The 23,416-nt window shown below is 35.7% G+C and overlaps 1 protein-coding gene and 1 non-coding gene across 2 annotated transcripts; one reads left to right on the forward strand and one right to left on the reverse strand.

The window, feature by feature from the left end:
* The first annotated feature begins 9,063 nt into the window (after nt 1-9,063).
* LOC107032758 (agamous-like MADS-box protein AGL80) lies at nt 9,064-9,717 on the forward strand. Its single transcript, XM_015234320.1, has one exon. It carries the CDS (start codon nt 9,064-9,066, stop codon nt 9,715-9,717), a length of 654 nt encoding a protein of 217 aa, XP_015089806.1.
* A 4,690-nt stretch (nt 9,718-14,407) lies between these two features.
* On the reverse strand, nt 14,408-14,484 carry LOC114074569. The gene has a single exon (XR_003574989.1). It is a non-coding gene; the product is annotated as a small nucleolar RNA Z221/R21b (small nucleolar RNA).
* Nucleotides 14,485-23,416: the final 8,932 nt, after the last annotated feature.

Below are 23,416 nucleotides of genomic sequence, written 5' to 3' on the forward strand. Positions count from 1 at the left end.
AACAATTATAAAATGTTAAGAATTTTTAGCAAGCATGTTTAATGTACAAAAAGTTTCAAATTTTCCGCTAAAATTAAGCTATGTAAAGCAAGTATGACGTAAGTAGGCTTGTTTGCGACCTCTGATAGGTCAACGATGCCGGTCTTGTCTGGGGTCTAAATTCTAGTCGTGACAAAGTTTGTATCAAAGTACTAGGTTAAATTTCGAGAACAATGAGTTCACATCAACCACATTAAGTAGTTTCTAAGTCATGGTAGTGAAGTGCACCACTCTCCTAAATTAGAGATTACATGATGCGTAGGAAATTTTCCCTTCTTCTAATCTTATTGTGCTTTTCCTAATGTTTAAGTTCTTGGTGTTATGAGCATGTATAACATCAACCCCTGTTTTTTTTTTCAGAGAATGAACCCTAGGAGGGCTATTGGTCAGATGAGAAGGGGGGCAACTGCTCGGGCCAACGAGTTACACCCCAGTCCCTAGCTGAAGGAGTGGCATGCCAGTTAACCCAGCTGGGTTTACCGATGTTGAGGTGAGGGCATCTTTGACCCAGATGAAACAGGCCATCAAAATTCAGGCTCAGGCTATGGCTGCCCAAGTCATCCGGCATGATGTTCAGAGGGAGAACCCACCGGTTCGCAGCATGGCTGACATACTGTGAGATTTCACGAGGATTAACCCTCCCATATTCACAGGGGCTACGACATCGGAGGATCCTCATGAGTTTGTACATGAGGTGCATAAGATCCTGGTGGCTATGGGGGCCACTGATATTGAGAAGGCTGAGCTATCTTCCTATCAGCTCAAGGATGTTGCACACACTTGGTGCACGATATGGCAAGATAGTCGTGTCTTAGGTGGAGTGCCAGTCACATGGGAGCTGTTCAAGACAACATTTTTGGAGAGATTCTTCCCCAGAGAGATGAGGGAGGCCAACGTTGAGGAGTTCATCAACCTTATGCAAGGATCTATGAAAGTTAGTGAGTATTCCCTGAATTTTGTTAAGCTATCAAGGTATGTTACTTTCCCCTAGTATTTAATAGCAAGAACGAGGAGAATACTGAGCTTTTTTGAAATCATCCAGGTATGCTACTTCCCTCGTTTCTAATAGCAGGGATGAGATGGGCAGGTTTCTCATAGGAATCAATAGAGATCTGGAGGAGGAGTGTCGATCTTTGATGCTCCATCATAAAATTGACCTTTCCAGGCTGATGGTTTTGTCCAGCAGGTAGAAGAAAACCGCAGAAAGAGAGGTATTCTTGATGTTAGGAGGCCTAGGTCTTAAGATCAGGCAGGTTCTAGTCATGGAGGCCACAGAAATAATTTTGGCGTCCATGAGCAACCAAGATTCAAAAAGGGGCAACAGAGTTTTGGGAATTCAAATCCTAAGAGGGGTGCTAAACCTAAAGAAGGCTGACCTGAGCCCTAGAAGGGAAATGGAGGTCAGATGCAACTTCTTAAGAAGAACTGTGCTAAGAGTGGCCGAGCTCACAGTGGAGAGTGCAGACAAGGCAGAAATTCCTGCTTCAGTTTTGGTAAGAGGGGACACATGGTCAGAGTTTGTCCACAGAACAGAGGTCAGAAGGGAGGTAATGCTCAGCCTAGGCCTAACCCACCGGGTGCAGCAGCAGCTGAGCCTCCGAAGAGGAACAGATTCTATGCCTTGAAGAGCAGGAAGGAGTAGGAGAAGTCCTTATGTGGTAACAGGTATGCTGCAACTATGCTCAACTTCTGTTTATGCTTTACTTGGTCCAGGCTCTACGCTTTCCTTTGTAACTCCTTTGTTTTCCGTTACTTTTGAAATACTGCCTGAACTTCTGTATGATCCTATAGTGGTTAGTACGCCTTTAGGATAAAGTGTAAGAACTGATAGGGTATACAAGGATTGCCAAATAGTTGTAAGTTGTAAGACTATGTGTGCGAACTTGATTGTTAATGATTTAGATCATGGCATTCCTTCCATAGACGCAGTGCCTGTAGTGAACCCCTTCGAGAGATTGACTTTGGTAACGACTTCAAACCCGATACTAAACCAATCCCAATCTTTACTTATCGAATGGCTCCAGCAGAACCCAAAGAGTTAAAGTTGTAGTTAAAAGATCTCACTGATAAGGGTTTCATTCATCCAAGGATATACCCTTGGGGCGCTCTTGTGTTGTCAATAAAGAAGAAAGATGGGACCCTTATAATGTGTATCGATTATCGGCAGGTCAACAAAGTCACTATAAAGAATAAGTATCCACTCCACAGAATAGATAATTTGTTCAATCAACTTCAAGGGTCTAGTTTCTTCTCTAAGATTGATCTTCTTTCAGGGTACCATCAACTTAGGGTTAGGGATGGAGATACCCCAAAGACAGCCTTTCTTACCCGCTATGGTCACTATGAGTTTCTAGTCATGTCATTTGGTTTCACGAATACACCTGCGGAATTTATTGATCTCATGAACAGGGTCTTCCTTGATTACCTTGACTCTTTTGTCATAGTATTCATTGATGACATTCTCATCTACTATAAGACCAAGGAAGAGCATGAACAACATTCGAGACTAATGTTGCAGCTACTTAGACAACACCAATTGTATGCCAAATTTAGCAAGTGTGAATTCTTGCTGAGATCAATGACCTTCCTAGGCCATGTTGTGTCCGATCAAGGTGTAGAGGTGGACCCCAAGAAGACTGAAGTTGTTAAGAACTGGCCAAAGCTCCGTACTCCCAGTGATATCCGTAGCTTTCTAGGATTGGGTGGTTACTACCACAGGTTTGTGGAGGGCTTTTCTTCCATTGCTGCCCCACTTACAACTTTTAGGAAGAAGAAAGACAAGTTTGAATGGAAGGAGACTTATGAGAAGAGTTTCCAGGATCTCAAGGACAGAATCACTTCAGCCCTGGTGCTTACTCTACCTAAGTGTGGTGAGAATTACACAGTTTTTAATGATTCATCTAGAGTTGGTTTCGGTTGTGTTCTTATGCAGGTTGGTAAGTTTATAGCCTATGATTCCACACAACTCAAGGTTAATGAAAAGAATAATCCCACTCATGACTTAGAGTTGGTATGGTGTTTACATTGAAACTGTGGAGGCATTATATGTATGAATTGCATGTGGATGTATTCACGGATCATAAGAGTCTCTAGTACGTGTTCACACAGAGGGAGTTGAATCTACGTCAGCGCAAGTGGTTGTAGCTGTTGAAGGATTATGACATGAATGTGCAATACCATCCTGGTAAGGCTAATGTTGTGGTTGATGCTTTGAGTAGGATTAGCTTCGGGAGTACAACCCACATTGAGGAAGAGAAGAAGGAGTTGGAAAAAGAGGTACACAGATAAGGGGTGTTTCAGTTCACCCTAGTTCGGAATCATCCCTGATAGTTGAAGTCAAGAAGGGTCAGCATTTTGATTCTATGTTGATGGAGCCGAAAGAATCAGTGTTGTTAAAAATGAATGAGTCTTTCACCTTGGGAAATGATGGCATACTTAGATACAAGGACATGTTGTGTGTACCAAATGTAGATTGTTTACGGACCAGGATTGTGAGAGAGGCCCATGGTTCTAGCTATTCCATACATCCAGGTTCCACCAAGATGTATCATAATCTTAGGCAGATCTATTGGTAGGAGGGCATGAAGAAGGACATTGGAAGATATGTGTCTAAGTGTCCTAATTGTCCAAAAGTCAAGCAAGAGCATCTTAAGCCTGGTGGTCTAACTCAGTTTATTGAGGTTCCGGCGGGGAAATGGGAGGCTATTAATATGGACTTCGTGGTTGGTCTTCCGAGAAGTAAGAGACAACATGACTCCATATGGGTTATTATAGACAGATTGTCAAAGTCTGCTCACTTTATCCCTGTGAAGTCTACCTACAGAGCTGAGGATTATGTAAGATTTTATATCGATGACATTGTGAGATGGTTGTGATTCCCTTGTCTATTGTTTCAGATAGAGGAGATCAGTGTACTTCTCATTTCTGGAGATATTCCAGAAGAGCTTGGGCACGCAGGTGAAGCTTATCACTGCATTTCATCATCAGACAGATGGGAAGACAGAGCACACATTCAGACATTGGAGGACATGTTGAGAGCGTGTGTGATCGACTTTAGAGGTACCTGGGATGACCATCTGCCTTTGATAGAGTTTTCGTATAATAATAGCTATCACTCCAGCATTTGGATGGCACCGTTTGGGGCAAAGTATGGTAGGAGGTTTAGATCTCCAGTTGGGTGGTTCAAGGTTGGAGAGTAATCCATTTTTGGTCTGGAGATCATTCATGAGGCCTTAGAGAAGGTTAGAGTGATTAGGGACAGGTTGACTACTACTTACAGTCGGCAGAAGTCATATGCTGATAACAGAAAACGACCCTTAGAGTTTGATGTTCGTTACTAGGTTTACATGAAAATATTGCCTATGAAAGGGGTGATGAGATTTGGTAGAAAAATGGAAGCTGACTTCGAGATATGTTGGGCCATATGAGATTCTACAACGTGTGGGTGAGGTGGCCTATGAGTTAGCATTGCCTACAGAACTAGCTTCTGTTCATCTAGTCTTTCATGTCTCTGTGTTCAAAAAGTGCCTAGGTGATCCAACATCAATCCTACTTATTGATGGTTTGGGGGTTGGTGAAGACTTATCTTATGAGGATGTACGTGCTGAGATCATAGACGGACAGGTCAATCTGTCTCTCTCACGTTATTTTTCAAAACACAACAAAAACCAGAAAGTACATCAAGAGTTTTTCACACTTGAAGAACTCACAAGAATTTTTAAGTAAAAGACAAAGTAATCAAAACGTCAAGGCTAAGAAAGGGTTCATCGAGTGGGGTGTGCGTTGAAGTGAATATGGCTTGATTTGGAGGAGTTTTCGGGAAGCAGCTTCACACTTGAACAACATCAAAAGGAATGGGTTTCTCTCCTGGAATTCATTCTCCAAGAGTACTTTCCTTATAACGTTTCTCAAGCTCTTGAATACTAAGGTTGTTCCCCTTTGTATGTCCTTGTCCTTAGCTCCCAAACGAATTCGTAGCATGGGTATGTTGTGCTTCTATACATAGGCATGATTGACGTATTTATATTAACTGTGAACATGTTTTATGTGATTATGAAAACATTATTCGAAGTGTAACCAAAAATTGGTGTTGTGTGTGCATCGTGGCAGAGGCTTTAGCCACTATTTTTGGGTCGAATATTCATGTGTTTTGGTGTATTCTATGTGTGTAATGGGTGTGCAATGTGGTGTTCATTATAATGAAGAATCTTGGGTTGAATAACATTCTTTTAGCTAAGTAAACTCATGAAAGAGGTGACTAAAAATGAATGTAGAATGATAAGAAAATAATTTCCAGATTGCATACTCTCCAGAAGGTTAAATTATGGGTTTTTAGAAAGGGAAATAAATAAGTGAGGTCAATGGGAATTGAACCCAAGACCTCAAATGTTTAGCATGCTGAAAAATAAGAGAAAAACGTGATGAACCTAAGGGGAATCGAACCCCTTAGCTACTGGTTTTGTGAGGCAATGAAAAAGGAAAATGGGGGCTGGAAGGGAATCGATCCTAGCTCCTATTTTCGCAAAAAAATAAGGAAAATAGGGCTGGGGGGGATTAAACTCGCGACCTATGGGGAGGAGAAGGAGAAAAATTATGTAAACTAGTGAATGGGAGGCGTGGGATTTGAACCCACGACCTCCCAATACGCGCGAAGGGAGAGGAAATAATGAAAAAAGAAAATGCAAGGTGTGGGGATAGAACCCACGACCTCAGCGCTGAAGGGAGAGTCGAAATAACAAGGAAACAAAGTGTGGCCGTGGGGATTCGATCCAACAACCTCACTGTCACTCGTCAATTTAAATAAAATAAAGATAGAGGGGATGTGGGGGTTCAAACCCACCACCCCACAGCCTCGTCAGCGAAATTTTTAAAATAAATAAGGGGGGGCGTGGGGGTTCGAACCCACAACCTCTCTATTGTACCGAATTTAACTCTTAAAATCAAAGGGGTTGTGGGGGCTCGAACCCCCAACCATTCAGTTATCTAAGAGTGAAATTAAAATAGAAAATTAATCCTCCAATGTAAATGTTGAGATTTAATTTAGAGTCTAGTGTTATGAATATTAGAAATAAAATTAATGAAAAATATAAATGATATCCAAGTGATCCAAGATTTGGGTTCCCTTGCACAAATCTACGCATTGATGCATAAGTCATACGTGAGTAAAATATCCAAGAATAATGTCATTTACTTAGATGAAAAATTAAGATCACGACATAGATATACAAGATGCATAAGTCTTGTAGGACATAATCTTAGGAAAGTAATAATCACTTAGCAAACATCAAATGAAGCCCCATTGCTTGTATGTATAGACACCTAACTCTAACATATGTTCAAAAATAAGTGGAACTATAATGTATGTAATGAATTGATGAACCCTTGGAGGGTTAAGTGTGAGTGTAAGATACACTAAGTGGCCAAGTGCATTGGCATACCCCCAACCATTGTGTGTGCTTGAATATACCCATATTTTGTACAAGTGTGTACTAACCCTAAAAATCTATACTATTTTAGGTGCAAACACAGGTGGTCGATAGAGTTGCAGGATCTTTGTTGCAGCTATACGGACGTCAGCATTCATCCAGAGTTTGGTAGGTCCTCATGCTTTAAAGGATGTTATTGTTTTATATTCTAGCGTAGCTTTAGAGTTGAGATAGTGGAGCATGTTCCACTAGCGTTTCTTTCCTGTTTTGGTTCATACTTTGTATTGGGCCATTTTGGCAATTTTACAATTAAGACATAATGAACTATTTCTCTCAGTTCTTTATTTCCTTAATATTAGATGGTTGATGATGAACGATTATAAAATGTTAAGAATGCTTAGCAATCATGTTTAAATAACAAAAAGTTTCAAATTTTCCGCTAAAATTAACCTATGTAAAGCAGGTATGACGTAAATAGGCTTGTTTGCGACCTCTGAGAGGTCAACAACGCCGGTCTCGTCTGGGTTCTAGATTCCTGTTGTGACACAAATTCTGTCTGTTATAGTTATTTAGTAACAACCTTTCCATGAAATGTGCAGTTACTTAACAAAAACATTAATTTAATGGTGCATCACCATAGCTTATAAATCTGACGTTAAAACTTTCCGCAATCATTCTCTATGTACCTCTATGACCTCCCATAAAAAATTAATTACAATAACAGTCTATAACACAGAAAAATAATCAAAATACATGAATTTGTGGTTTTAAATTAATATCCCTTGAGTTGTAATAAAAAAGTAAGTCATGAATTCATAAGTAAACAAATAATTATAGGTTTTGGCAACGGCGTTACCTTCGCTATCTATATATGTTATTCTCCTTCAATTACTATTTTTGTAACCTTCTCTTATTCTTTGGAAGAGAGTGACAAAACCTTGGCTTCCAACACATATAGCTACCTCTAGTTCACTCCCTTTGAAGAACTGTCTAATATACTTGAAACAATAGAGGAGAGAAGGTGATCTAGTGGCTGCTTTGGAAGAAACTAGGTGAAAATAGTTAGAACCCTTAATGGGAAAATTGGGTGGTTGCTTCATCTTAAGAGAAAGAGATAAATATATGAATTTGAGAGCTTAAAATTTGGATAAGAGAAAAATGAGATATTTATGTAATATTTTTGACCTTGATAGGTTTATCTCTTTCCACCTTTCTTATACTTCATCTGCAACCATCACATTTAATTAGGTGATGCACCTACTTGTCCATTCAAAATATTTCTTGTGGACTTGGAAAGATTGGGCCTTGGCTGTGTATTTTTCCATTATATTTTATTCAACTTGGGTCAAATATAGGTAGTGTACTTGGCCCAATAACATGGTCAAATGTGTCTTAGTAGGTGATGAACGTACTTGGTCCTTTAGCATGTCAATAAGTCAATGTAGGTGATGCACCTACTTGTCACCTACTAACTTAGTGAAGTACAGAAAGCACCTCAATGTTTAATTGCATTTATAGGCAAGAATACCTTTAACATAACTTAAAACATATATACACTATGTCAATTTTAACTATAGACTAAACTACCACCTTATGATTTCAAGTTTAAACACTTCCATTGATGTCAACTTAATTGTGTCCCATAAAAATATATGGACTGTTCACTTTAAACCTATTCTTTTGTCACTAGTTGCATAGGGAACAGAGTTCATAATTATACCGCAAGGAAATTTATAAGTGTCTCATAAATAGAACAAGTAAATTTAACGGGTTGTTACACTAGTGGATTATTATAATTTGGGCATTAAGATTTGATAACTCTGGTCATGACAAATCATTTCTTTAAAATAATAAAATTTATCTTTTTATTTTCAATTATAAGCAAATAAATTATTTTGATTAGTATTAGTACAATAATGGAACATTGATTTACCTTCAAACTAATTTAGGAAAATATTTCACTTAGCTTCAAGTAATAGGTTGTTGTATATCATATATTAATAAAAACAAAATTAGGTAGGATTTAGTTTATGATATATTTGAAAGTAGTTTAAAATTTATACTAAATATAATTTCTTCCAAAATTGGATAAAATAGTAATGGAATTCTACAAGAAACCTATTTTCTATAAACTTATGACCATGTACTATGGATACTACTTATTCAAACTTAAACAACACTAATTCTTTTCCTTATATGAAAAGATCAACTCAAAAAATTTTGCTAGTATTAAACCAAATCAAAAAACAACATCAAGTTCAAGATAATATACTCTCATTTAAACTTATTCCAAAACAGTTAGTGTTTATATTAAGAAATTGTATAATTCAAACTACCCAAACATTATAGAATTCAAATTTTTTATTTATATATACATGGGTAAATCTTAGGCAAAGACAACTACAAATACAAGAACAACAACAAATACATTATTTAACAAACACATATATCCTTATATACCTCTTCTTTAGCCATGCCTAGAAAAAAAGTAATATTATCTTTGATTGAAAATGAAACGGAAAGAAAAGTCTCATACAAGAAAAGACTCATAGGGTTGTTGAAAAAGGCAAAAGAACTCAGCACTCTTTGTGACATTGAAATGGCTCTTATCGTATATAGTCCTTATAGTGATGAACCTAAGGTGTTTCCCAATCTTGTTGCAGCAATCAATACTTTTCAAAAGTTTAAAGAATTGGAAGCAGTGGAGAGATCAAAAAATATGGTAACAAAGGAAGAATTCACCAAGAAAAGAATCAAGAAGTTGCAAAAAAAACTACTAAAGATAAGAAAGGAAAATAGGATCAAGGAAATGACAAATGAGATGCATGAAGTGTTGAATGGAAAAATTATTTCCATTGACATGAATCTTTTCTATCTCAATGATCTAAGTTACGTTATTAAGAAGAAACTTCTATTAATACGTAAAATAATGGAAAAGAATGATGGTGACGAGGCGTCTACATCAAATGTCCCTCAATCAACTCCTTCAACAACAATGACATCTATGATGTCTTCCCCAATTATAGATCCTCCATTTACTTCTATGACACCGCAAATGGATCCTTTAGCTGAGATCCCCTCAGTGGGTGCATCAATTCCAATGGATAACTACCAGAACTCTACTGACATTTCACAAAGTCCATCATTTATTGATTTACTCAACTTGAATGATGATGATTTTGTCACTTTGTTGGATGACCTTTCACTATGTAATGCTAGTGATCAAGATTCAAACCCCTCCAATAACAAGTAAAGTCTTTGGACTAGTATATCTCTTCTTTTTAGTATTGTGTTTTGTGTTCATGTTGTCCCCTTCAAAATTTATGTCTTTTAGGTTTTGTATGTTTAAGTGTGACAGAGGATTCTCTACAGCAGTTTTATTTTTGAAATATAATGAGAGTCGTATGTATGTCTTGTTCGATGAATTATTTTTCAAAATTTTTTATTTCAATCACTTATTAAATTTCTGAAAATTTACTTATTTGCAAGATTGTGATCTATTTAATTATTCATTTTTTTATTGCTGTTGTTACAAAAATGTTTTTTGTTTGCACGATTTTCCAAGAAAACCTTTTACACTTTCAAATTTAAATAAATTGATTTATGTATTGAATATATTTTCACTCTCAGCTTCTCAAGATGATTAAACCATACATCTAAAATTAACTATGAATTTTAACATTAAAGAAAATTATCAAGAAATCCTACAAAATAAATATTTTGAAATAATAAGATGAAGTAAAGGATACATTATTATTATTTTATTTAGTAAATAAAAAAATTCCATATCTTTTGGGTTAATTTTATTGGTTATAATTAATTTTTGTATTCAAACAATTTTAAATAGTATCACCAAATATGTTCATTGGTTAATTTTTTTTTTCATTTTGTTGTTCTACCTTTGTTATGTCAAGAAGTTTTTTCCACACGTAACTCGATTTGAAATAATTAACGTATTCAGAAATAAATATTCTTGTTTACTAAATATTTGAAACATATAAATATTCAAAAAGGACAAAGGGTTTTGTAACATGTTGGTGCATATAAAATACTAGTTTTGGGGGATGCTCGTTTCACATTTTACCCTAATAATTCACAAAATTTCTCCATGCATGATTATCAAGACCTAGGGGTACACCCTAGATGTAACATGACGCATAGAATACCAAAGAATTCCATACAAGACATTTAACTCTCATTACTTGAGAAATAGAAAAATAAGAGTGAAACAAGATTTCAAAGTCAAAACATTTTATTAATGAAAAACAAAATTCTAGAGATCTTGTCACATAGTAACAATCTAATCTAATAGACTAAAATTGAGACTAGCCCATACATCATGCCCCAAAAAAATACATGAAACAAACTTGATACAATGAAACTTTGTCCTTTGAGGAAAAGAACTTAGCAAAGATTAGAAATCCAAAAAATTAAACAATTTTCTATGAAAATGATGACAATGACTTAAAACAAGAAAAGATCAATTAACCCTTAACTTATAGTACACTACCACATGACCATGTGAGGTTGCAAGAATCGTAGTCCTTACCACGAGCCGGGGTTCTTTCTTTGGTTCTTGGAAGAGTGGCTAAATTTCAAACACTTTCTCGCCTTACGACTAGCTTAGGATCATGACCCTTCCCATGGTTGTTGTAGCCTTCACGAGCCGTCTTTAGGAAGGGTCCTTTTTTGGTGCAGAGTATCCTAGATACTGCCTAGACCTCCACGAATCTTTGTGATGGTCATGTGAGGTGAGGTAGTGGTTGGTGAAGTCTTCCCAAACTTCCTCCATTTTTGGATGTTGCCCTCTCAATTAGCCCTAGTTTAGCCTTCTAGATTCTGTGGTGTTTCATTATCTCCCTCTTGGGAAAACGTGTCCTCGGGTAAGATTCTAGACATTTCTAACGGAAAAACCTCAAGACTAGCAACCCTTCATGGATTCAACATATAAAAATTTCAACAACCGATGAAGAAACATTAACTCCAAGCTAAACATACTCAATGTACTATAACGAAAAAAGGTGCAACACCTAACAAACCAAAATGTAAGAAATTTTAAAATTCCTCATCTTTAACTAACCAATATGTAAGAAATTTTAGAATTTCTCATCATCAAGAAGGCTCTTCCTTCTCCAAGCTAAAAGTATGCTAAACACAATTTTATCATCTCCTGGAGCCTATAGGAAACTCACACTAAAAATCATAGCTAAAGCATATTCATCATATCATCTCCTGGAGTCTATAGGGAATTCACATTCAATGCACAACATGATGAGGATAATCAATCATCTAAACTCATTTTCTTCTAAACACAATTTTTTCACGAACATGCATAACATAAGGAAATCATGGGAACACAAAAAACACATGACCCTAAAACATAAGACAAGTAAAGAGAAACTCATTACCTCAAGCTGTAGTCAAAGTAGAAGGAAAAAGTATGGATATTGGGACATCATATCGGCCTTGACCTCAAAGTAGCACCCTGCACGATATGATTTCCTTCATAGCGCTTTGGCACACACGACTTCTTGTTTTTCAAGTCGTTAACTTTCCTCTCAAAAATCTTAACCAGGACATCCTCACATGAAAGGTTTTTCTTCACCTTCAACTCATATCTTAGAGCTGGATGTCGTAGTATTTGCTTTGAAGATATGACGTAATTATTTGTATTGTGTTCATGTCGATGTATTCATTGATCATAAGTCTTCAGTATGTATTTGCTCTGAAAGATCTCAATCGCACACAAATGAGGTGGTTATAATTACTCAAGGATTATGACATGAGTATTCTATACCACCCACGTAAGGCTAATATTGTTTCTGATGCCTTGAGCAGGTTGTCTATTGCTAGTACTGCCTACTTTAAGATAGATAAGAAAGAACTAGCAATGGTTGGGCACATACTTGAACACTTGGGAGTTCATTTATTGAATTCCACAGATAGAAGAGTAGTGGTGATGAATGGGGCTAGATCTTCATTAGTGTAAAAAGTAAAACATAAGTAGGATCAAGTACCAATTTTTTAGGAATTAAAGACAGATGTTCATAAGAAAAAGGTAATGGCTTTTTACCAAGGGAGAGATGGCATATTAAGGACCATGTTAGATTATGTGTAGCCAGAGTGTTGCACTAAAAGAATGCATCATAAAGGAAGTTCATAGCTCTAGTATATTTTGTAATTTGTTAGTTTTAAAAACAACTTGATCTCTTCTATGCCTAAAAAGAAGAGAACAGGAAATATGAAAAATTATTTAACTTGCAATAAAAGATATGGACTAATTGTCGCTATATAAATATTCTAGGAATAGTGCAATGACATACAAAATGTTTGTACCCAAGAAAAAACAGTGAGAATAATATACTAATTGTGGCAAGAAAGAGAAATCATTTTTCTTCTTTTAACAAACTTCAATCATTTGTTCCGCATTAGTTATCAAATATTTGTTGTTAGGTGCTATCAAATATAGCACAACCCAAAAAGAAGTTGAAATAGATACATTCCAAAAAGAAGTTGATATGGATATATGAATCACTATGTTTTATAGTAAAAAAATAAACTTAATGAAATAGGAGGAAGAAAACTTTGAGAAATGAAACACACTTTATAAGAATCTAAATTAATGTATATGAATTCAACAAATAAAAACATACAAACAACAATGGAAGAAATAAACTATTTGCTTACTAAAGAATTTAATGTAATAAATTCAACCATCAACCATTTCAGCAGGGTATTGAATTGTGAAAACAATTTTTTTTGTTTATATGAAGAAACATTTAGAAAGGGACAAAAGAGAGGATCAATTTTCAGTCATCCTTGCCGAAACTTAACAGAGTAAAAAAAGTCACCAAAATAGGGGGAAAATTGCAAAAAATTCCATCAATCTTTTGACTTATAGTTAAGATTATGCTCCATGAAAACTTTCAAGACTGAGAAGCTTTGGTCTATCCTTACACTGGATTGTAACAATAGAGTAGTCTTCATCTTACCAATTAAGGACACTCACATTAGGCCTCTCTTTTTCATTCAATCCTTCCCCAGAAGCACGTTCATAATCTTGGTATGCAAACATTAGTTGGTGATTGTCTTCTCTCGGTATATGAGAGACCCTTGGGATTTCTTAATTTATCCCTATATCTATGTACAATTTACAATAGTTACTTTATCATAGACAACTCTTTCGGATCATTAACTTACCTCCTGTTTCCTTACCTAGTTGTTGTCAGGCCTTATGAGTCAACACATTAACACTAACAACATTGCATTTGAGATTCGTGAGGACAGTGCTCACCTGAGACAATAGTCCCAGTCTACCATTCGGGCTATTGACTCAGCCACGATCATTAGTTGTTCTAGAGATTTTCCTGGTATGATCTAAAAAGGAGAAAGACAATTCAAAATAACATAACTCGGACACATCAGACACCTCAAATGTATACTCAGACAATTTAATTTTGTACATCATCAAGCAGAAGCACACAAAAGGTTTCTAGTGACCTCGAGAACATGTTGAGTTTTACCTTCAGCTTGTCCACGCATGTTCTATCTTTAAGTTAACATAATTACACCCCTGCTTTACATTTAACTATTATAGCTTCTTAGTGACGCGATTATTGAAATGTGCACGATACATTATATCATATTTGTAAGCATTTCTAAATATGCAAAATGTAATTCCGGGGAACTGAAGTTCATGATAAGTGTGCATTTTTTCATATAGTTTTTTTTATTTTTTATTTATAACTTGCTAGATCATCCTTTACTCTATTGTTTCACTAATATGAAACTGTAAAAACTTCGTATTGAAAAAACTAACAACTGTTAATTTTAGCAGAAGCCTAATAAAATAGAATAACATGTGTTTTGCAGTACAAATAAATATATATATGCTCACTTGTTTTAATTCTCACATGCAAATAAAAATCTTTAACAACTCAGAAGGGTGTATTGGTATGAGAAATTTGACATCACTAATATCAGAGTGGCGCATGGCTTTCTCGAGATCTCATCACATCCCCAATTACCAAACACATAAAATCTGTGTGTGAAAGTGAGAGAGAAACAATAGCTGAGATCTCATGAAAATGATATTATAATTTACATATAAAGGAAAATAGAAAATCACTTATAAACTGACAAACCTCTCTAATCATAACAACACTAAATAGAGTCCTCGTAACCTCTCATATTTCTCTACAATAACACAAAAAGATGAAATATCAATTTCGAATATAATCAACTGATATCAAGAGGTTAAAGCTAAAGTTCTTTCAAGTTATCTAACAGAAAACACATATAAATTTAGCTATTTATCAGGAACATTGAGGAAACAACAAAATTTAATAACCACATTCCATCTTTGCTAGTTCATTCCATTTATCCTATTGATGGTTCTCACTACCGAGTGACTGTTTCTGGACCTCTTCAAAAATGACAACGGGTATGTACTGAATTCTCCAAAATTAATGTATTTTTGAAGAATTCGACACGGAAGTCTTAACGTAAATGAAGAGTCCGCACAACTTAGCCAAGTGAGACTATATTTCAATCTAATATTAATTCAAAAGTCAGGGGACAGAACCAAATCTTAACTGTAGGTAGTTAAGAAGACTCACTTTTCGTTGTTTTTGATGGTATGAATGGTTCGAGTTTAAGACATGCGCTAAGGTTGGAACACAACAACTTTTGCTTTCATTTCTTCCATAAGTAACAGCTTGTCTAGTTCCTCTAGCAAATCTTGTCTATCCCTCACCAGCATCAACATGTTCTGACATTGCATCATTTGATTTCTTGAATCTTAACCATCTTATAAAATTGTTTTCATATATCTTCAATTTGTCATCTCTATCATATAGTATCTACAAATATTTGGACTTTTGTATTTGAATGTGTATAATGTATTATGCATATTTATTTGATTATAACATAAAGTTTTATTGTCAATCAATGCTTCGAGAATAACATGTATAGGTCCTTTTTTATCCAGTTCCTCCCATCCTTAAAAAAGATCATTTAACATATCAAGATTCACATTAATTAAGAAAAGCTAAAAAAATTAGTGGTGTGTGTCATAAAGAAGAGAGGGCAAAACAAATAAAATCTAAAGTTAAACATGAATGAGTAAATAAAACCCAGTTAGAAACATAAAATTAAAAAAATCCTACAATAAACTATTTAAAAAGCAGAAAATGCACAATTAAAGAAGCAGAAAAAAAAATACCCAACACATTGTGACTATCAAAAATGTAAACTTGCGAAGGAAAAAAAATATAGAATGAGAATAATAATAAAGGGAACAAAACCAATTTTCAAGCATCTCTGAGTATGAATCAAACCAAATTAGAAACATCATGAACAAAATCATAGCAAAATCGGAAAAATGTAATAAATACCACTTAAGAACTGAAAACAAATATTCATTTGAGATTGATTGATAAAAGTAGGTAATTCATAATCATCACAAACAATAAACATAAACCATTGAAGAGGTAAAACAGATGCAAGAAAAAATGTTTAAAAGACTTAAAAATTTCAGGGTTCAGAAGAGAATGCAATGGAAGATTCCATGCCGGAATGGCTTGGTGGACCCTTATACTTGTATATATTTGTATTCTTAACCATTCTACTTAACTATTTATAAACTGAGCCCTTACACTCAACGAATGTCAGTATTTTTATCCCCCTTGGCGTTGGCTGAGCTTCAAACGCTAAACAAAAGTGACACATCGTCATCCACATCATATTTCAATTGACACATCATTAATTTTTTATTTTTAAGAATTTTTTTCTCTTCTTTCCTCTTTCATTCTTCTTTAACCATGTCTCCATTTTTTTCATTAGAGGTCACCATCACAATCATCATCTTCACCATTAGCACCACTTTCTCATATCACAAAAATCACCATTAATTTTTATGTTTTCATCATTCATAAATTTAAGTTATATTAATTATTAAAACATTGTTCATCACTTGAAACTTCATAAACCTCTTTTCTCAATTAATGCAAATTTTGTCGCCATTAAAATATCTCAATATATCAAAATATTGATTTAACAATTATTTTTACCCATCAAAATTTTCAAATTTATTACCTCACAAATTTGTAGAATGAGAATAAAAAACTAAGTGAAGGACAACATATTAGAAACTAAAGAGAAAAAATTATTTTTAAGGTGTCGCCGCCACACCACCCGATCTGGCCGTCGCCTCCACACAATCACGAAACTACCGCCATCGACGCCATACCACCATATCTAGAAAAGATCTCTTCAATGTTGTAACTAGATCCCCCAACCTAGCCATCGCCACCGCACTTTCTTCGACGAGCACCACTACTATCGACCTCTCCCTTTAGAGGTGAATCAACAGAGTCAAGAAGGTTTCAATGTCAAGATCTAATGACAAGAGTATAGAAAGATAAACAAAAAATTGGGCACGGAGTTTGTTTTTGTTGAAGGTGGAATATGGTGAAGAAGATGTGGTCTTCTTAATTATTTTTTTATTTTTGTATTATTTTATATTTTTATTAACATTTTTTAAATTGAAATATAGTACTCACTCGCCTTAAGGAGTGTGAATTCACACACTTTTGCCAACTCATCCATCTTAAATCCACATAAGTGTGGTCAATGGTCAGAAGGGTTCGATAAATTGTGTTTTATGGAGTCTAAGGATCCATATGACAAATAGATAAGTAGAAGGTTTCAAAATACAAACTGATACAAGTACAAAGGTCCACCAGACCATTTCACCAATTCGAAAATCAAACAATCAACGGAAAGAGATGGTTTTTTGTTTCTTACACGTAAATATAAAACGATTATGGCAAATAAAATTAGGCTATTTGGAGCATGAAATTAAAGCATTCACGGTACAATTTAGACTGCTTTTTGTACTATTATATGATGCCATGTTCGTCCTCTCTTACTCGCTTATATATAAGGGTAATATCAACAAATTATGATATAAAGGATCATCCATTATAAAAGAATTTTACTCTATGAGGATATGTGAAAGTATGCTATTATGATCAAAGAAATATGTTGTTTTTAGTTCATTGAGATTAGTGGCGGAGTTAGAATTTTGATTAGGGGGTTTAAAATCTGAGAAGCAGAACCGCGAATTAGTACAAGGGGGTCCAAGATCTATTATACATATTTAAAAAATAATTTAATCATTTATAAATAATATTATTTTCCGTCGAAGAGGGTTCGGTTGAACCCTAAGTATGCTACTTCTGTCCTTAAAAGGACTTTATCTGATGCCACCTCCTTCTATGACGGATCACCCATGCACTTTTTCAACATGGAGAACCAGTGCTAAAACTTGTGGTAGCTCTAATTCTTAAGCTACATCGCCAACTCTCTTTGATATTTAGAAGACCAGTGTATCCGGGACTAAATTTCCCCTTCTATCCAAACCTCATAATACCATTCATGGGTTAAACGTTCAGATATACCCAATCCTCCACTTCAAACTCCTACGGTCTTCTCCTAGCATCTTTGTAGAACTTTTGGCGACTCCGTGCCACTTTAAATCTCTCTTGAATCACCTTTACCTTATCCATGGCTTGGTGAACTATATTTGATCCAATCGCCGTGGTTTACCGAATTCGAACAACCTAAGAAGAGATCTGCATCTTCTCCCGTAAAGATCTTCAAATAAAGCCATTTGGATACTCGAATGGTTGCTGTTATTATCAACGAACTCAATGAGAGATAAGTGATCACCCCAATTCCCCTTGAAAAATCACACAATCCCTAAAAATATCTTCTAAGGTATGGATAGTACGCTCTTCTTGCCCATATGTCTTATGATGGAAAGCAGTTCTTAAGTTTACCTTTGAACCCATACCTTTTTTGAAAGACTTCCACAACTTATATGTAAATTTTGCACCTCTATCTAAAATTATCGACACTAGGACTCCAGAATTCTCACAACCTCCTGAATGTATAATTTCACATAATCTTCTGCCTAATGAGTGATTTTTATGGGCAAGAATTGGGTGGATTTTTGTCATTCAATCGAGAATCATCCAAATTGAATCATTCTAACTGCGAAACCTTGGAAAGACTTTGATGAAGTCCATAGTATTCATATCCCACTTATATTCTAGGATTTCCATATCCTGAGCCAACACTACATGCGTTGGTGTTTTACTTTCACTTTTTTGAAATTCAGGCACATGGCAACAAACTCAACAATGTCTTTCTTCATACCTTCACACCAATAAACCTCTATCAAATCTCGATATATCTTGGTGGAACCCGGATGAATTGATTATCTGCAGTTATGATCCTCCTCAATGATCCTCTCCTGGAGTACATCTACCCTAGGTACAAACAATCTACCCTGATACTTTTACACACCATCTTCCCCTTGTAAAAAAACCAATACTCTTTGCTTATGAACATCAGGTCTTTGTCTTTCTTCTCTTTCACTTCTGACACTAATGATGACTCAACCCCATTGGTATCCACTATCCCTCCTTCTGTGGAATCCTTAAGTCGTACTCACGGCATGCAAGTATTTGTACCTCTTTGTCTGACTCCCTCTTTTCTTCCTCAACATGGGCGGTACTTCCTACTTATAACCTGCTTGAAACATCAGGAACCACATTAGCTATACATGGGTGGTATTTCCCATATCTAACTTGCTTAAAACATCAACAACCACATTAGCCTTAAATAGGTGGTAAAGAATACTAATGTCATAATCCTTGAGTAAATCTAACTACCTCCTATGTTTGAGATTTATCTCCTTCTAGGTAAACACATATCATAGGATCTTATGATAAGTGAATATGTCAACATGAACAACATACAAATAGTGACGACATATATTCAAGGATAAAACTACAACAACCAACTCTAAGTCATGGGTTGGATTAGTTTTCTCATGAACCTTATATCCTTGTCATTCTTCATTAACACGCAACCCAAACCGACTCTATATAAATCACAATGCACTAAAAAATCTTCAGTACCTTCTGGTAAGGTCAACACTAGGGTAGTAGCCAACCTCTTTTTCAACTGTTGAAATATTTTCTCATAAGATTCTAACCATTGAAACTTAACTGGCTTATGAGTCAACTTCATCAAAGGAGAATAAATAGACGAAAAACCCTCAACAAACCTTCTATATTATCCAGCCAAACACAAGAAACTCCTTATATTAGTTGGAGACATTGATCTAGATAACTCTTAACTGCTTGTATCATTAGGTGTAAACACTAATCCCATCACCGGAAACTATGTGGACCAAAGACTTTATCTAAAACTCAAACTTAGAAACATGGCGTACAAATCTTTATCATTCAATCTCTGAAGGACTATCCTGAGATGACTAGCTTGATCTTCTTCATTCTTTAAATGGATGAGTATTTTATCATTGAAGATTATAACAAATATATCTAAATAAGGCTTGAAGACTGTGTTAATAAGATCTATGAAAGTTGTTGGTGCATTGGTCAAACCAAAAGACATAATCAAAAATAATAATGCATTTATCTAGTTCTAAAGGATTTATTTGTAATTTCACATTCCCTAACCCTTAACTGATGTTAGCAGATGTGAGATCAATTTTCGAGAAATAGGTGCACACTAAAGCTAATAGAAAAAATCAACTATCCTTGGGAAATGATACTTATTCCTGATTGTAACCTTATTCAATTGGCGATAGTCTATACACATCCTAAGGGAATCATCCTTCTTTCTTTCAAACACGACTGGAGCACCCCATGTTGAGACACGTGATCTAATTTAACCTTTATCTAACCGATCTTTCATCTATTCTTTCAACTCTTTTAACTCTGCTAGTGCAATTCTATATGGTTATATAGAGATACGACGAGTATTTGGAATGATTTCTTTGCCGAAGTCATTTCTCTCTCAAAAGGGACTCCAGGTAGATCATCAGGAGATACTTCTCGAAACTCCTTTACTATAGAAACTGACTTAACGGAAGGTACCTCAGCACTTGAGTAATTAACTCGGACAAAGTGATAGATACACCCCTTTGATACTAACTATCTCACCTTGAGGTACAAAATAAAACGATTCTTAGGCTTTACTAAACTACTACTCCACTCTATGACTCGATTGTTAAGAATCTAAAAATTGACAACCCAAGTTCTACAATCTATTGGTGTATAATAGGAACAAAGCCTGTCCGTACTACAATGACATAAAAATCTACCATGTCAAACTCTATTAGGTAATCCGTGGTGTTGCTATGAAATAGAAATAGGACAATCACAATAGAATCTTTTCGCTAGAATAGAGTCTCCAACAGGGGTAGAAACATAAAAAGGTTCACAAAGTTTCGTAGAAAGAATCTTAAACTTATTAGCAATATAAGGAGTTACAGAAGATAAACTTGTTCATTGGTATAACAAAGAATAAACACCAAATGTAATGACTTTGATCATACTCGTTATAAAATCTGGAGAGTTATCTTGCTCTTGGCGGCTAGTGATTGCATATAGGCAGTTTTCCCCTCCGCTAGTTCCAGAAGTGGCTTCTCTAGGTGCAGCCTTGTCTGGTGCAACAATTGACTAAGATTGTGATTTGTTGTCTAGGTATCCACTACCTTCCCTATTCTTTGGGCAGTCTCTCATAAAGTAACCCTCTTTACCTCACTTGAAGCAACCTGTCTATCCATCACGACATTTACCTGGGTTGTTTCTACCACACTTAGCACATACACTAACCCAACTACCTCCTTGTGCCACACTACCTTGAGACTGTGCTGGTCCAGCTATGAATTTCTGCGAGTTCTGGCCATGATGATCACCTTTGTTTCTTGGTATATGAGCACTAGCAGATGATGATGCATGCCACTTTTTCTTCTTAAATTGTGGCCTATTAGAAGTACCCTTCAGCTTCCCAAACTTATTCCAAGACTTCTCTTTATTGTTCCTATACTCTTCTCTATCTCGTAGCTTCTCCACATACCTTGCAACACATAGACCATCAACCTTGATATGTCCATGTCGCATATCACCACTGCAGCTCTACACTCTTTGATTGAAGCACGACCCAAGATAGCGACAAACAAGCTCATTCACCTCCTCATGTCCTCAACTATTTCAGAGCATAGTGGGACAGCTGGGTGAACTTCACGCCATATTTATGTACATTGAAGTAGTCCTATTTCAATGTAAGGAATTCCCGTACCTTATCTTCTTTCAGTTCTTGGGGATAGAACCACTATAAGAGAGATTCTTCAAAGCAAGCCCAACTCGGGCGTGGTGCATCCTCATCTCTTCCCTTCTTCAACTAATCAAACCAAGTCCTAGCAACATTTTTCAGTTGGTATGCATCTAACTTGACTCTTTCAACATCAATGACATGCATCATATCAAAAACCTTCTTCAACTCTTCCACTATGTTTTATGGATCACCTGTAGAGATTGAACAAGTGAAGCTTGGAGGATTCATTCTCAAGAACTCACGAATGCTTTACGTGTCAGCCTCTTCTTGTCGATCCCCTCTTTGTTGCCCGACATCGTTAGTCACCGGTTAGCTTAACATCTTGATAGCTTCAAGGAAATCAACATTAGTGACTTCTCCTGGAGGTGCACGTTTGGTGCATTAAATACCTCTAGTTCCTCAGCATTCCTTTTGTCTAGACGACATCTTGCTACTTTTCATGGAGCCATGATGATCTGAAACACCCGCAAGCAGGAATTAGAGAGAATGTTTTTAGATAAAATCTAATTCATGAAAAGGGATATGATACAAGTGATAAATTCCTAAATGTTGTAGCCTCCTATTCATAGATGTGACGCGCTTCACACTGATTACTAGGACTCTACAGACACACCTTCATAGACTCCCTAGGACTCTTGAACTTTTTTCTCAGATACAAGGTTTATCACGACCCGAGGCTACACCCTAGATGTGGCCAACACCTAATATACATTGTTGTCTTTGAGCATACCTTTATCCTGACTTACTAAACTCGGCAGAAGACTTAACTCAATGTAAAGCGAGAAGCATTCTCATAAAATAACTTAAATAAATGTCTCAACCAAAATGATACTTAAGTCTCAAAATAGAATATCTGAAATTCTAGATAATGAGAGACTTAAAACTGAGTTATCTTACTTACTATCTGTCTATTAAGGAAATATAATACTAGAATGAATATTGGGACAAATCCCACAACATTCTGCAAACAAAAAAACTAAAAATCAATAAAAGAATGATCTGTAATGCAAGGAGTCTCACCACTAACTCTAAATCCTCAAACTTAATCAATGAGGCAATGGATGCTGATCCTGGTTACTTGCATTTGGATCATAAGACGAGGCTGGCCAACAGGCATCAGTACATTAAATGTACGAGTACGTTAGTTGGAATGCTAAATAATAGCTTAAGCATAAGAATAATAAGAAGAAACACTTACCTTGTCTTTGCTAAACTAACGAAATATTGAACTTAATATAAATAAAATAAGACTCATGTAATGTGTGTGTGTGTGTGTGTGTGTGTGTGTGTGTGTATAAATCTTGTATTCGTACAAATAACTCAGTTCTTAAAAAAATGCAATAACAAACTCAACTTTATTTATATATCAAAGTAATATATTTTTTGTATGATATTCTCTAACGACATCCACCACTAGGAAACTAAGTAGTGATACAACATCTCGCCCATTTTGCAGAAGTGTTCTATACTTTGCCGTCACATAGAAGTCCTCAACTTAGTGGATCCACTATCTTAAATTAACTCATCATCCAAAAATTATGACCCGTTAATAATCATGATGGCTACACGATTACAGGGAGACTTGAGTTAATATGAACTCTTATCCCAGCATAGGTGCTCAAGACTACACCCAAAATACACTTTATCACATGCTTTTAAAATAACTTCGTTTCTTTGGGTTGAGATAATTTGCTCAACAATTTAGCTTTAAAAATCTCTTTTGGGATCAATGTCCC

This window comes from Solanum pennellii, chromosome 10 (genome assembly GCF_001406875.1).
Source record: "Solanum pennellii chromosome 10, SPENNV200".
In the NCBI taxonomy this organism is placed as follows: Eukaryota; Viridiplantae; Streptophyta; class Magnoliopsida; order Solanales; family Solanaceae; genus Solanum; species Solanum pennellii.

Coding starts and splice junctions, on each gene's coding strand:
- LOC107032758 (XM_015234320.1), top strand. CDS start 9,064: ATGGCTCTTATCGTATATAGTCCTTATAGTGATGAACCTAAGGTGTTT.